This window comes from Lucilia sericata, unplaced genomic scaffold, assembly GCF_015586225.1.
Source record: "Lucilia sericata isolate MDLA Ls3-8-SP2 unplaced genomic scaffold, ASM1558622v1 Contig000266F_arrow, whole genome shotgun sequence".
In the NCBI taxonomy this organism is placed as follows: domain Eukaryota; kingdom Metazoa; phylum Arthropoda; class Insecta; order Diptera; family Calliphoridae; genus Lucilia; species Lucilia sericata.
Window position 1 is genome coordinate 45001 of NW_023994291.1, and position 13980 is coordinate 58980.

Sequence of the window (13980 nt, forward strand, 5' to 3'; positions counted from 1 at the left end):
TGCAGACGATGTGACAGCAACAGAGGCCAAATTATTATTGAGCGGAAAATTTTGTTCTAGGCCTGGCGGTGGTCGCACTAAACCGCTTGCGGGCGATGAAGAGTTGGGGCTTAAGCTCCATGTAGTATTCTGTGTCTGAGGCTGACTAAATATAGAAGATGGATTGGTGTTGTTATTAGCGCTTGATGTATTGCCCAAAATGGGACTCCAAAGAGGTGAAGAGAGATTTGACCAGTTATTGCTTAAAGCATTCGAATTTAGATATTGTTGTTGCTGTTGCTGTAAGTGTTGTTGTTCCAAAATTTGCCTTTGTAAGACCAATAATTGAGCATTGATATCCTGTTGGTGTTGTTGCATTGTGGACGATGCCAAGTCGTTGTAGCCAAAATTCGAAGTCATAGGATAGTACATGGAGGAGGACGACGATGACGAAGTAACTGGCGAGGTGGTATTTAATGGCCGTGGTAATTGCATTGTTATGGCACTTTGTATGGGCTCCCAGACTGGTGTGGAAGAGGGTGACTTGCGTGAACCTATGGGTCCTAAATCTGTGACCGGATTTTTTGGGCGTTTTGGTGTTAAGGCTGCAGTTATTTCAGAGTTTTCCAAACCATTCGGGGAGTGAGACATAAGATCAAATAAAGATCCTTGTTGCTGTATGAGATCAGTAGTAGTTGAAGTTGAATGTTCCTGCTGCTGCTGCTGTTGTTGTTGTTGTTGGGATTTCTGTAAAACATCACTAAATGTGGCATGATTGCCACAATCCCAAGGCGTCAAAATGTCCACATGAGAATTAGTGTTTTCTGTTTTATTTGCAGTCATAGAAGTTGGTGACGAAGAAGCCGAATAGGATGAGGGAAACATAGTTGTGGCATTGTTATTGTGTGTAAATTTCAATGAATTTGAGGCTTTTACTTTAGCTTTACGTTCATTACGTTTAGCCGTGTTTTGATGTTGCGAAGAGCAGGAAGATGAGGTCGATGAAGAGGTTGAAGAAGAACTTGTTATATCCGAGATAACTGGCGAGATGTTTTGTGCAGATTGTTTACGTCTCTCGCGTCCTGGTGTCTTGCCTATTTTACGTCCATTTGTTGCTTCCTTGGGAGAATTTTGGCTTTTATCTGTTGTTTCTACTCCAGCTGTTACCTGACTAGTTAACTCCACTGATTTTCTTTGTTCTCTGGCTTCTTTTGTTGTTTCTGGATGATGTAAAGTTCCAGTTTTCGTTTGTAGTTTAGGAGAATTCTTTTCCTTTTTCGTGTCCTTGTCTAAGTGCTCCTCTCTTCTTAATTTGACTTCTTCCGTTTCAGTTTTCTCTTGTTGTTTAGTTTGACCTTTATCATTTGCTTTGGATTTTTTGCTAATTTGACTTTTTCTCATATCACCATCCATTTTATCGATTAAGGATTTTTCACTGAATTTTGCTTTCGAAGAAGATTTAGCTTCATTTGCTATTGCTCCTGTATTACTCGCATTTGTATTCGTTTGTTCTGCTGGCTTGGAATTCTTGTTATTATTTGCTGCCGCTTTCTTAGAAGATTTTGTTCCAAATGTCCAACTAACCATTTCGGCCAAAGTCATGCCTGTTCGACCAGAAGATGCTGAGGATTTTGCTTCACCATTTACTGCTTTAGAGTTTTTAACATTACGTTTCTTTAGGCTCATTAGTGATGAAGAAGGATTATCACTCCTGTCGCTGGAATTCACTTTCGTTTTAGTTTTTTGATGAGTTTCGCTTGTTGAGGGAGAACCATCATTATTATTTTGGGTGGAACGCATGGCTATATTACGTAAATTAAAAGTTGGATGTACGGTACCCTTATCACGGGCCTCATAAAGAGCGGACTGATTGTAAATAATGTTGCCGTAATCAATATGCACTGCTACTAGTACCAAAACAAACGTTATTAAGAGCATAACAATGGCTGCATTGCGTATTTTCTCCTCCCAGGGTGGTCGTGGCAATAATAACTCACATTGTTCTAAACCTTTAGAGGGCAACTGGGCCACTAGTATGTAATTAACATCATAAGTAAGATTTGTTTTGAGCGTTAATGGTCTAGTGATACGAGTCACTGTAAAATCGGATTGAAAGGAAATTTCAATCTTTTTCGAAGAATTTGCCATCAGTTCAAAACTTGAGCAATCCATGACTTGAAAACCATAACCCTGGCAGGGTTGATCATCAATCCAAAAGCCCTCTATTCTTATGGGTAATTCACCAGAGTTGCGTGCCGTAAAAACGCGGCGTGATATAACCTGCAATAAGAATAATATAAAAGGTTTCTTATATGGAAAGATTAAGCAAATACTTACTTGCGGCACTACATATTGTTCCGATGTTGTATCACTCAACTTAAATCTCTCATCTCTTAACGGACAAGCTGAGGCCAAATGTTGTTCGGTTATTTCAAATAGTAAAGGCGTTTGTGATCCCGGCTTACGATTGCCCAAACGAAATTGTGATTGTACCGTTTTAGCACTAATCCATACACCTTCATATAGTGTCAAATTATTGCGTATATGTAGCAGCGTGCAAATAGTACCCACATAGTCGGCTTGAAATCTAATCGGTATCGTTACACTTGAAAGACCTGGTATGAGTATAGGTTTTTCGGGAGGACTATTAACTAATGAAAATACCGCTTTATCAGTTAAATAACAACTTGGTGTTATGACCACCACTTCTAAGGGTAAAGAGATGCGTGTTTGTTTCGCCAGTGTGGGATCAGCCAAAGTATAATCGATTAGTATAGGATTATCGGATGGATTTGTTAGTTTCACTTCATAAATATACGTTTTATTCACTTCGATGGTGGGCAACATTTGTCGTCCACTCACCAGTTGAGGCCATTCCAATTCGATCATTAGATTTAATTGAAATTGTTGCATTTCTTTGGTTGTCATTGTAAAATCCATATTTTGTATATAATATTTCAAATGTCTATAGAGTTCAGTGCGTCGTCTGAGTTCGACTTCATCAAAATTGGGTATATTCAAACTGTTGGCCACTACAGAACTGGGAAAGGTGGCCATTTCATCTGTCTGCTGTTGTATGTAACAACGTGAGCCGCACAATTCTGAAGGACGAAAGTAAATACGTCCTACAGTGGTAACAGATTGTGGTGCTATTCTAGAGCCCAAAGGATTTTTATCTTCAAATCTTAAGCCGGAATCGGTGAAATTAATGTATTTTATGTGTATGGGCCGTTTAAATGTCGAACGAATGCTCAATTCAGAAGAACACAATTTACCCTGGAAACCACAACAAATGAATTAATGAACAAATAATAGTGTTTTATATGGCTACAGACAAGACTAGAGACTAGACTATAGACTAGTCTATAAACTAGACTGTAGACTAGTCTATATACTGGACTATAAACTAGACTAAAGACTAGACTATAGACTAGACTATAGACTAGACTATTGACTAGACTATAGACTAGAATAAAGACTAGACTATAGACTAGTCTAAAGTCTAGACTATAGATTAGTCTAAAGTCTAGACTATAGACTAGACTATAGACTAGACTATAGACTAGACTACAGATTAGACTATAGACTAGACTATAGACTAGACTATAGACTAGACTATAGACTAGAGTATAGACTAGACTATAGACTAGAGTATAGACTAGACTACAGACTAGACTAGTCTATAGACTAGAATAGACTAGACTATAGACTAGACTATAGACTAGACTATAGACTAGACTATAGACTAGACTATAGACTAGACTATAGACTAGACTATAGACTAGACTATAGACTAGACTATAGACTAGACTATAGACTAGACTATAGACTAGACTATAGACTAGACTATAGACTAGACTATAGACTAGACTATAGACTAGACTATAGACTAGACTATAGACTAGACTATAGACTAGACTATAGACTAGACTATAGACTAGACTATAGACTAGACTATAGACTAGACTATAGACTAGACTATAGACTAGACTATAGACTAGACTATAGACTAGACTATAGACTAGACTATAGACTAGACTATAGACTAGACTATAGACTAGACTATAGACTAGACTATAGACTAGACTATAGACTAGACTATAGACTAGACTATAGACTAGACTAGACTATAGACTAGACTATAGACTAGACTATAGACTAGACTATAGACTAGACTATAGACTAGACTATAGACTAGACTATAGACTAGACTATAGACTAGACTATAGACTAGACTATAGACTAGACTATAGACTAGACTATAGACTAGACTATAGACTAGACTATAGACTAGACTATAGACTAGACTATAGACTAGACTATAGACTAGACTATAGTCTAGACTATAGACTAGACTATAGACTAGACTATAGACTAGACTATAGACTAGAGTATAGACTAGACTATAGACTATAGACTAGACTAGACTATAGACTAGACTAGACTAGACTAGACTATAGACTAGACTAGACTATAGACTAGACTATAGACTAGACTATAGACTAGACTATAGACTAGAATATAGACTAGACTATAGACTAGACTATAGACTAGACTATAGACTAGACTATAGACTAGACTATAGACTAGACTATAGACTAGACTATAGACTAGACTATAGACTAGACTATAGACTAGACTATAGACTAGACTATAGACTAGACTATAGACTAGACTATAGACTAGACTATAGACTAGACTATAGACTAGACTATAGACTAGACTATAGACTAGACTATAGACTAGACTATAGACTAGACTATAGACTAGACTATAGACTAGACTAGACTATAGACTAGACTAGACTAGACTATAGACTAGACTAGACTAGACTATAGACTAGACTATAGACTCGACTATAGACTAGTCTATAGACTCGACTATAGACTAGTCTATAGACTCGACTATAGACTATACTATAGACTAGACTCTAGACTAGACTCTAGACTAGACTGTAGACTAGACTATAGACTAGACTATAGACTAGACTGTAGACTAGACTATAGACTAGGCTATAGACTAGACTATAGACGAAACTATAGATTAGACTATAGACTAGACTATAACCTATTCTTCGTGTATATAATAATCACATTTAAGAAAATATCACGCAACTTACCGGAAAACAATTAGTAAAATGTAATTTCTCCTGATCCACCTCCAGTCTACCCAAAGCTGTCGTAAATTTAATATTTACGGTTATATTTCATACTGTGTTAGAATTTTTAAATATGCCACCGTATATTCCGTGGTATAGGGTTGTAACTGTACCATATAAACAGCAACATCGCCTTCATTTAATTGTGAAGAAATCTTATAGTTAACTTTCTCCAAATCCACCGAATAATTATTGGTTTCATTAATGTCCGCGGCTCGTACGCAGCCCAAAAAAATATATGATAATAGATGCCATGAGGTCTTTGAAAATCCATATCGGTTAATTTAATTGGTAGGGAATTGCGATTTTGAAAAATAATAAAACCCTTATTGGATGATTCACGAATGGGTACAGAACCTAAATCTAATTCTTTGGTATAAACAGATGTATTAGAGCGCCATATCGTAAGGGTTTGTGTGGCAACAAACAAACGTGCAGAACTTATGACAATGGGTATTTCGAAATTGGTTAGATTTGTAAAAACATAAATGGCAGTCTTATAATTTGTTAGATCTTCAAGATCCTCTTGTTGTTGTTGTTGTTTATATAAACTAGAAGCCACTAATAGATCAAAAGAGAGTCCTGGCCTTAAAATCATGCCACTTTCAAATGTTTCCAATTGCAAGCTAAGCTTAGCAGCATTATTATGTTGTGTGCTTATATTGTAAATGGCCATAGGAATTTTAAAATCATTACGCAACGTTAATACTCTACTACCGTCACCTGCGTCTTTGTCATCGTTGTCATAGCCATTTGCATTTGATAGTTTATTGCTTGTGTGTTGTGTTGGTATTAAAAATAAAGTTTTATTAACGTCATAATGTAAATTGCCTTTAAATATATCGGCTCTTATTATTAGCTCTACACTGTGATATGTATGCGCTTTTTTATCTTCTAATTCTATGTTTAATTTATCATTCAATCGTACCACCGGTTCCGCCACATCATTTGGATAGAGCACAATATTATGACTATTCTCAAAAATTAAACCACTAATGTAAGTCATTTCTTTAAATTGCAAATCATTTACTTCCATCTGACTCTTAGAATGCCGTAAGTATAGTTTTTGTTTTAGTACTTTTACAGGGCTTTCGTCATTGACGGCTATGTGACCAAACTCTAGTAGTGGATTAACCGCATATAAACCATACTGAGGTAATATCTCAAATTCAACAGGTATTACCAGTACCTGTTCTTCCTTTTCTACGCCATCCGTGTTCGCGGAAGGATCACTGGAATTGTGTGGTTCGGAGATTTTTATGCGTATATAAGCTGAATAATTACCGGCTGCATAACCTTGAAATCGTATGCGTATCACAGGCTTTGTTGTTAAAGGAGGGTATTTCCCACAGACCCTTAGGTGCTTCCGAATCACCACTGGGTAGTTCTAATTGAAACTGGCCACCACTGCTATAGACCTAAAAACAAATTAAAATAAATTAATACATAAACATACAAAAAAAATTTGTGGTAGATAATATTTTTTCTTATCAATTATTATGTTTAATAAACTTGTAAAATTTAGTTAAAACAAGTAAAAGAACTAAATGCGACCATGACGAATCTTATACACCCTTCACCATAGTGAACTTTACTATATACTTAGCTATCAGTGAAATCCTCAAAACCCCATATTTGTGGTTATATTTATACCCTGTACGAATATAAGTTTCCAAATCAAAATTTTCATAAATTTGCTACCAATCGAACATTTCTTCATATTTTTTAAACTTTCAACTAAGATTTATTTTTATTTTTCAATTAACTTGATTGAGCTATTTTTAAATGTAAAAGATGTGTCATATAACAGCACATAAATAGTTCCATAAAAGGTGACGGCTGAAGACTATTGCTAAAAGAATTTTCATAAGACTGTAATAAATTATGCATCATATATATTGTGTAAAATAAGGCTAATATATACTCTTTAATTACTTCTGGTTCAACTTACACTTTCCCCCTTCTCTCCTCTTTTGTTTTTTTTTTTCATTATCTTGGAGGCAAAGGAACCAACAGGACCTAAAGATAATAAATATATGATCGATCAACTTCTATACCAAAACAATAAATGTTAGAACATATAAATTTGAACCAGAACTGATCTAGAACTGAACTAGAACTGAACTAGAACTGAACTAGAACTGAACTAGAACTGAACTAGAACTGAACTAGAACTGAACTAGAACTGAACTAGAACTGAACTAGAACTGAACTAGAACTGAACTAGAACTGAACTAGAACTGAACTAGAACTGAACTAGAACTGAACTAGAACTGAACTAGAACTGAACTAGAACTGAACTAGAACTGAACTAGAACTGAACTAGAACTGAACTAGAACTGAACTAGAACTGAACTAGAACTGAACTAGAACTGAACTAGAACTGAACTAGAACTGAACTAGAACTGAACTAGAACTGAACTAGAACTGAACTAGAACTGAACTAGAACTGAACTAGAACTGAACTAGAACTGAACTAGAACTGAACTAGAACTGAACTAGAACTGAACTAGAACTGAACTAGAACTGAACTAGAACTGAACTAGAACTGAACTAGAACTGAACTAGAACTGAACTAGAACTGAACTAGAACTGAACTAGAACTGAACTAGAACTGAACTAGAACTGAACTAGAACTGAACTAGAACTGAACTAGAACTGAACTAGAACTGAACTAGAACTGAACTAGAACTGAACTAGAACTGAACTAGAACTGAACTAGAACTGAACTAGAATTGAACTAGAACTGAACTAGAACTGAACTAGAACTGAACTAGAACTGAACTAGAACTGAACTAGAACTGAACTAGAACTGAATTAGAACTGAACTAGAACTGAACTAGAACTGAACTAGAACTGAACTAGAACTGAACTAGAACTGAACTAGAACTGAACTAGAACTGAACTAGAACTGAACTAGAACTGAACTAGAACTGAACTAGAACTGAACTAGAACTGAAGTAGAACTGAAGTAGAACTGAAGTAGAACTGAAGTAGAACTGAAGTAGAACTGAAGTAGAACTGAAGTAGAACTGAAGTAGAACTGAACTAGTACTGAACTAGAACTGAACTAGAACTGAACTAGTACTGAACTAGAACTGAACTAGAACTGAACTAGAACTGAACTAGAACTGAACTAGAACTGAACTAGAACTTAACTAGAACTGAACTAGAACTGAACTAGAACTGAACTAGAACTGAACTAGAACTGAACTAGAACTGAACTAGAACTGAACTAGAACTGAACTAGAACTGAACTAGAACTGAACTAGAACTGAACTAGAACTGAACTAGAACTGAACTAGAACTGAACTAGAACTGAACTAGAACTGAATTAGAACTGAACTAGAACTGAACTAGAACTGAACTAGAACTGAACTCGAACTGAACTAGAACTGAACTAGAACTCAACTAGACCTGAACTAGAACTGAACTAGAACTGATCTAGAACTGATCTAGAACTGATCTAGAACTGAACTAGAACTGAACTAGAACTGAACTAAAACTAAACTAGAACTAAACTAGACCTGAACTAAAAATAAATCATCCGCTCCTAATAGACGTTTTATATTATCTGAAACAGCGGCTTATTTAATTTCATGCGTGAGAACATCGCGACATGTAAACTAGTGGAGGGCATCAGAAGCAGTCATAAAATCTAAAGCTACAAAAGTTAGAATAATCTGTTTTTTTTAAAGAAAAAGTTACATATAAAATAACTATTCTGATTATACTTTTTGAAATTGATAATATAACTGATAAATTTGAAAAATTTTTACTAATTTCAACTAGATCTATCCACCAGATAATTTGTGTTTTCTTTACTCAAAAGAAGAAAAAGTGTTTACTTGACAATTAATTTTAATAATAAATAATAACAATAATATATATTACTATACTAACACTTATTTATGAAATAGGGGGGAGAGAGAAAAATATCTCAATATTTAGACTAAAACCTATTCTGAAGGTCAAGGTATTAGAGTGTGTGTTAAATACAACAACAATATAACTACAAACAACTACATATGTATAAAAAAAACATATAAACATATTATTTACGATATAGATAAACAACTACGTAATTGCTACACCATCCAACCATCTATCCAATAGTACAATCCATCCCCTGCATAGTGCTCTCTAACTAGCACGCATTTAAAATTATTAAACAACATGTATTTGAACACACATGGTTTAAGCCGCTATAAAATACATAGTAGTTTAATATATGTTTATTTATACATACATATATATATGTATGGAGTGTATGTATGTAGAAACTGATCGATAGATAGTTTTACTGGTTTTTGTACAAGATCAATGTTATATTTTGTCATTGTTTTAAAATAAAACGTTTAAAATTTCATTTGTTTTTTTTTATTATTCTATAATAAAACAACTTATATAAATGAAAATGGGTTTTAATATAAAATTAAATATTAATTATATTAAAATGCAGGAGATTTGTTATTGTTATCATTAGATTTTTTTAAATAATTAAAGTATTATTAATGCATCTAATCATCTTAATTGTTTTGAGGGGTATATAGTATTAGTTTAATTTTATGTGAGAAAATAAGACTAAAAGTCTTAGACTAAAGGTTTCTTAAACTACGTCTTAAGTTTTATTAAAAAAAAGCAAATTAAATATTTTGTTTATTTTAATTGATAAACAGAAATCAAAGCTACATTTTCGGTATAGTTTCCACACATCTTTAGGCCTATTTTTAACGATAACATGATCAGCTATAAAGAGCTTTCAACAACATCGAAACTATTATGAAAATCAGTCCAAAAAATCCTCTTAATTATCTTCCATCCTTATCCTAAAGTAATACGTTTAAAAACGAAAACCTCACAAAGATGAACTAATTTGTATTCTGATAAATCTACTATAGATTAGACAATATCTGCATTCAATTTACAATATAATATAAAGAAGCTGTTGGGGATCCCAGTATGTTCCAAAAACTGTAATAAGTAATGAAGTATAGTCCTTCAATATGATACCCTCAATATAAAGTGTAAAAAACATAAGCATGAGATCCTAGTATAATACAAAACCTATAACAAGTAGAAAGGTATAGTCGTTCATTCAATAAGTTGCCCTACGGCGATATAAAGTGACCTTTACAATAAAAGGATGCTTGTGTATTAGATACCTCAGTAAGTACTAAATATTGTAACAAGAAGGGAAAGTCTTTCAATATGTCACCCTACAATGATCATTTATTTAAAAGGTTTAAAATATATGGACTGACAGATGGTCTTACATTAGGGCAAATATAAATCTCTATAGGGTATAAATATGTACTGATATACCCTATACCCAGCATGAACAAAAATTAGATTTTTTAATGAAAATGCCTACAAATCGTCTTTTAAACAAACTCACCTCCAAAATTTGTAATGCCTTTTCGTGAGGATTATACATATGAATCTCCGGCATTAGTGTGGCATTTAAGGGCGCCCTTATGCCCACTAATGGCTTAAGACGATATGGACATTCACGACCTACGCCACGCACCAGCAGATGCAGTTTACCAAACGATGTGTGTATATTTAAACTAGTACTTATAGCACCTTGTTCGCGCGGTAAAAAGACTACATTAAATGTAGTATTACCATTGGGCGGCACCATTTTCGCCTCAAAAAGCTGCTGCTAAATGCTGGCGTTCTCCCCGACACCGAACTCAAGTAAACACTACGATTACGATTGTGATTGATTAGGGTAACGGTGTGTGAACGCACCGTACCCACTGACCAGGTGCCAAATCTAATTGTGGCGGTTCAAAGCGTATACTGCGATGCAGTTCAATTGACAAATCGTCACTTAATTCCGGTTCTGTTAGATCTTTGAGCGAGGCAGCTGCTTGTGTCTCTAAGTGGGCATCGTGTTGTTCTGAAACTTCATGTTCATTGGCAAACCGCACATACTAGTTGTCACTGTGGCTAAAACTAGCACCGATAACCACAGACGATGATAAGAATACATCGTTTAATAGTTAAAATTAAAAAAAAAATTGTTAACCTAATCCAAAAAGTCTCTCTACACCGCCACTTCAATGCCAACACAATGTACTCCACTATTTTCTCTTTCTTTAATTGTCTGTCTATAGGGAGCATAAAAAACTGTAGAAATTGTAGAAAATGTGTTGCGGGTTGTTTCCTTTTTTTCTTGATTTTGCTTTCCTTGATGCTGACTTGACTGCTCTGTATGTTTTCGAGTGCTGTTAGTGTGTGTTGTTGTTGTGATAATCAATGTCTGATTATTTTTATTCTTCCTTTTTTTATTGTAATTTATTTGCCTGTCCTTTTTCTCTTGTCTGCTGTTGTTTAATTTTGAATTTTACTTTTATTTTAGTAATTATCAATTGTATTTAGTTTTTTTATAACACGATCACAATATTTTATTTGCAGTTTATTTTGCATAATGTTCTGTTTTGTTTAAACAAATAATCTTTTTTTACCGTAATAATAGTAAATTTTTTACGTCTCTGTCAAAAACACTCTTTTGTCAGAGTTACCAATAGTTTCGTTTAAGCAATCAATGTCACGAAATACTCAAAATACCAAAAACAAAGTATGGTTTAATAAAACTATGATTACGTTGGCCTTCATCACAATTATGGTCAGTTTTACGTTAGTTTAGTTATTCAAAGCTTTGTTTTATTATAAATTTGTATAAATACTAAAACTAATCAAATTGTTTTTTATTTAGCAAATGCTTGTTACTGTTTAAAACCATTTTTTTAAACTTTTCATTTTACATCAACTATAACTAAGAGCATTGGCAACTCTTATTCCAATTTGACAGCTTTATATTTACAAGCTTACTCTTTCACTCTTTATATTAAGTATGCAATAGACGCACTGATGTTGTCTCATTTTAAATCCAATCAGAACTATCAGCTGACTATGTTTATATTTCTAATAATCATGTAATGTACGGCCGAATACTAGAAATACCGAATATTACAGTTTAATCACAAGAATACCCATCAAACAATTGAGTTGTACATAAACACAAAGTATTCGTTGTGACAATAATTTGCAAATCAAAGACATATGCAAGTGGAAAAGTTGTTTTTTCTTGTTAAAAGAAATATCAAAAAGAAATTAATTTAAACAAAAATAAAAAGCATATTTACTTACCAAAATGTTTAGATATATCCACTAAAACTTACAAACTGAGGCGAAATGAGATTAAACTATAAATTCGTTTGAGATGAATCAAATTTTAGACGATACCTTGAAGAAGGAACAAGATATATCAAGAGCCTAAAGCTAATAGATTGGACTTTCAGACTACATAACTTTTATAAATAAAGGGGACTTTGAACTGTCTCAAATACAGTATGTCAGAAAAACACAAAATACCCTAAAAACAGCTAGAAAACCTGAGGGGAGGAAGAAAGGCGGAGGTCAGATGGCGGTGAAGGCAGGGAGAGGAGAAAAAAGCACGGGTGTCACCAAAACGAAAAGGGGGCACGAAAAAGGACAGGGGGCAGCGAAAAGGAAAGGGGCAGGAAAAGGGCAGAGGGGCAGGAAAAGGGCAAAGGGGCGCGACAAGAGCAAAGGGCACGAAAAGGGAAAGGGGGACGAAAAGGGCAAAGGGGCACGAAAAGGGCAAAGGGGCACGAAAAGGGCAAAGGGCACGAAAAGGGCAAAGGGGCACGAAAAGGGCAAAGGGGCACGAAAAGGGGAAAGGGGCACGAAAAGGGCAAAGGGGCACGAAAAGGGCAAAGGGGCACGAAAAGGGGAACGGGCACGAAAAGGGCAAAGGGGCCACGAAAAGGGGAAAGGGGCACGAAAAGGGCAAAGGGTCCAAAAAAAAGGGGAAAGGCCACCAAAAAGGCAAAGAGGCAACAAAGAGAGCGAGCGAGCGAGCGAGCGAGCGAGCGAGAGAGCGAGCGAGCGAGCGAGCGAGCAGCGAGCGCGCAAGGAGACCAAAAGGAAAGGGGCACGAAAAGGGCAAAGGGGCACGAAAAGGGCAAAAGGCAAAGAGGGAACAAAAGCGAGAGAGGCTAGGGAGCAGAGAGTAGAGCGAGCGAGCGAGCGAGCGAGCGAGCGAGCGAGCGAGCGAGCGAGAGAGCGAGCGAGCGAGCGAGCGAGCGAGCGAGAGAGCGAGCGAGCGAGCGAGCGAGCGAGCGAGAGCGAGCGAGCGAGCGAGCGAGCGAGCGAGCGAGCGAGCGAGCGAGCGAGCGAGCGAGCGAGCGAGCGAGCGAGCGAGCGAGCGAGCGAGCGAGCGAGCGAGCGAGAGCGAGCGAGCGAGCGAGCGAGCGAGCGAGCGAGCGAGCGAGAGCGAGCGAGCGAGCGAGCGAGCGAGCGAGGAGGAGCGAGCGAGCGAGCGAGCGAGCGAGCGAGCGAGGAGCGAGCGAGCGAGCGAGCGAGCGAGCGAGCGAGCGAGCGAGCGAGCGAGCGAGCGAGCGAGCGAGCGAGCGAGCGAGCGAGCGAGCGAGCGAGCGAGCGAGCGAGCGAGCGAGCGAGCGAGCGAGAGCGAGCGAGCGAGCGAGCGAGCGAGCGAGCGAGCGAGCGAGCGAGCGAGAGCGAGCGAGCGAGCGAGAGCGAGCGAGCGAGCGAGCGAGCGAGCGAGCGAGCGAGCGAGCGAGAGAGCGAGCGAGCGAGCGAGCGAGCGAGCGAGCGAGCGAGCGCGAGAGCGAGCGAGCGAGAGCGAGCGAGCGAGCGAGCGAGCGAGCGAGCGAGCGAGCGAGCGAGCGAGCGAGCGAGCGAGCGAGCGAGCGAGCGAGCGAGCGAGCGAGCGAGCGAGCGAGCGAGCGAGCGAGCGAGCGCGAGAGCGAGCGAGCGAGCGAGCGAGCGAGCGAGCGAGCGAGCGAGCG

The 13980-nt window shown here is 37.3% G+C and overlaps 1 protein-coding gene across 1 annotated transcript in view; it reads right to left on the minus strand.

The window, feature by feature from the left end:
* The window catches only part of LOC119602961 (transmembrane protein 131 homolog), a 13578-nt gene extending 1878 nt beyond the window's left edge, over nt 1-11700 (minus strand). The window contains 10 exon segments of the mRNA XM_037954792.1: nt 1-2259; nt 2317-3255; nt 5099-5187; nt 5190-5381; nt 5384-6476; nt 6478-6555; nt 10536-10798; nt 10801-10917; nt 10920-11063; nt 11066-11700. The exon segment at nt 1-2259 is cut by the window's left edge and continues 205 nt beyond it. Coding sequence (XP_037810720.1) covers nt 1-2259; nt 2317-3255; nt 5099-5187; nt 5190-5381; nt 5384-6476; nt 6478-6555; nt 10536-10798; nt 10801-10917; nt 10920-11063; nt 11066-11135 — 5244 coding nt within the window. The 5' untranslated portion in view covers nt 11136-11700.
* Nucleotides 11701-13980: the final 2280 nt, after the last annotated feature.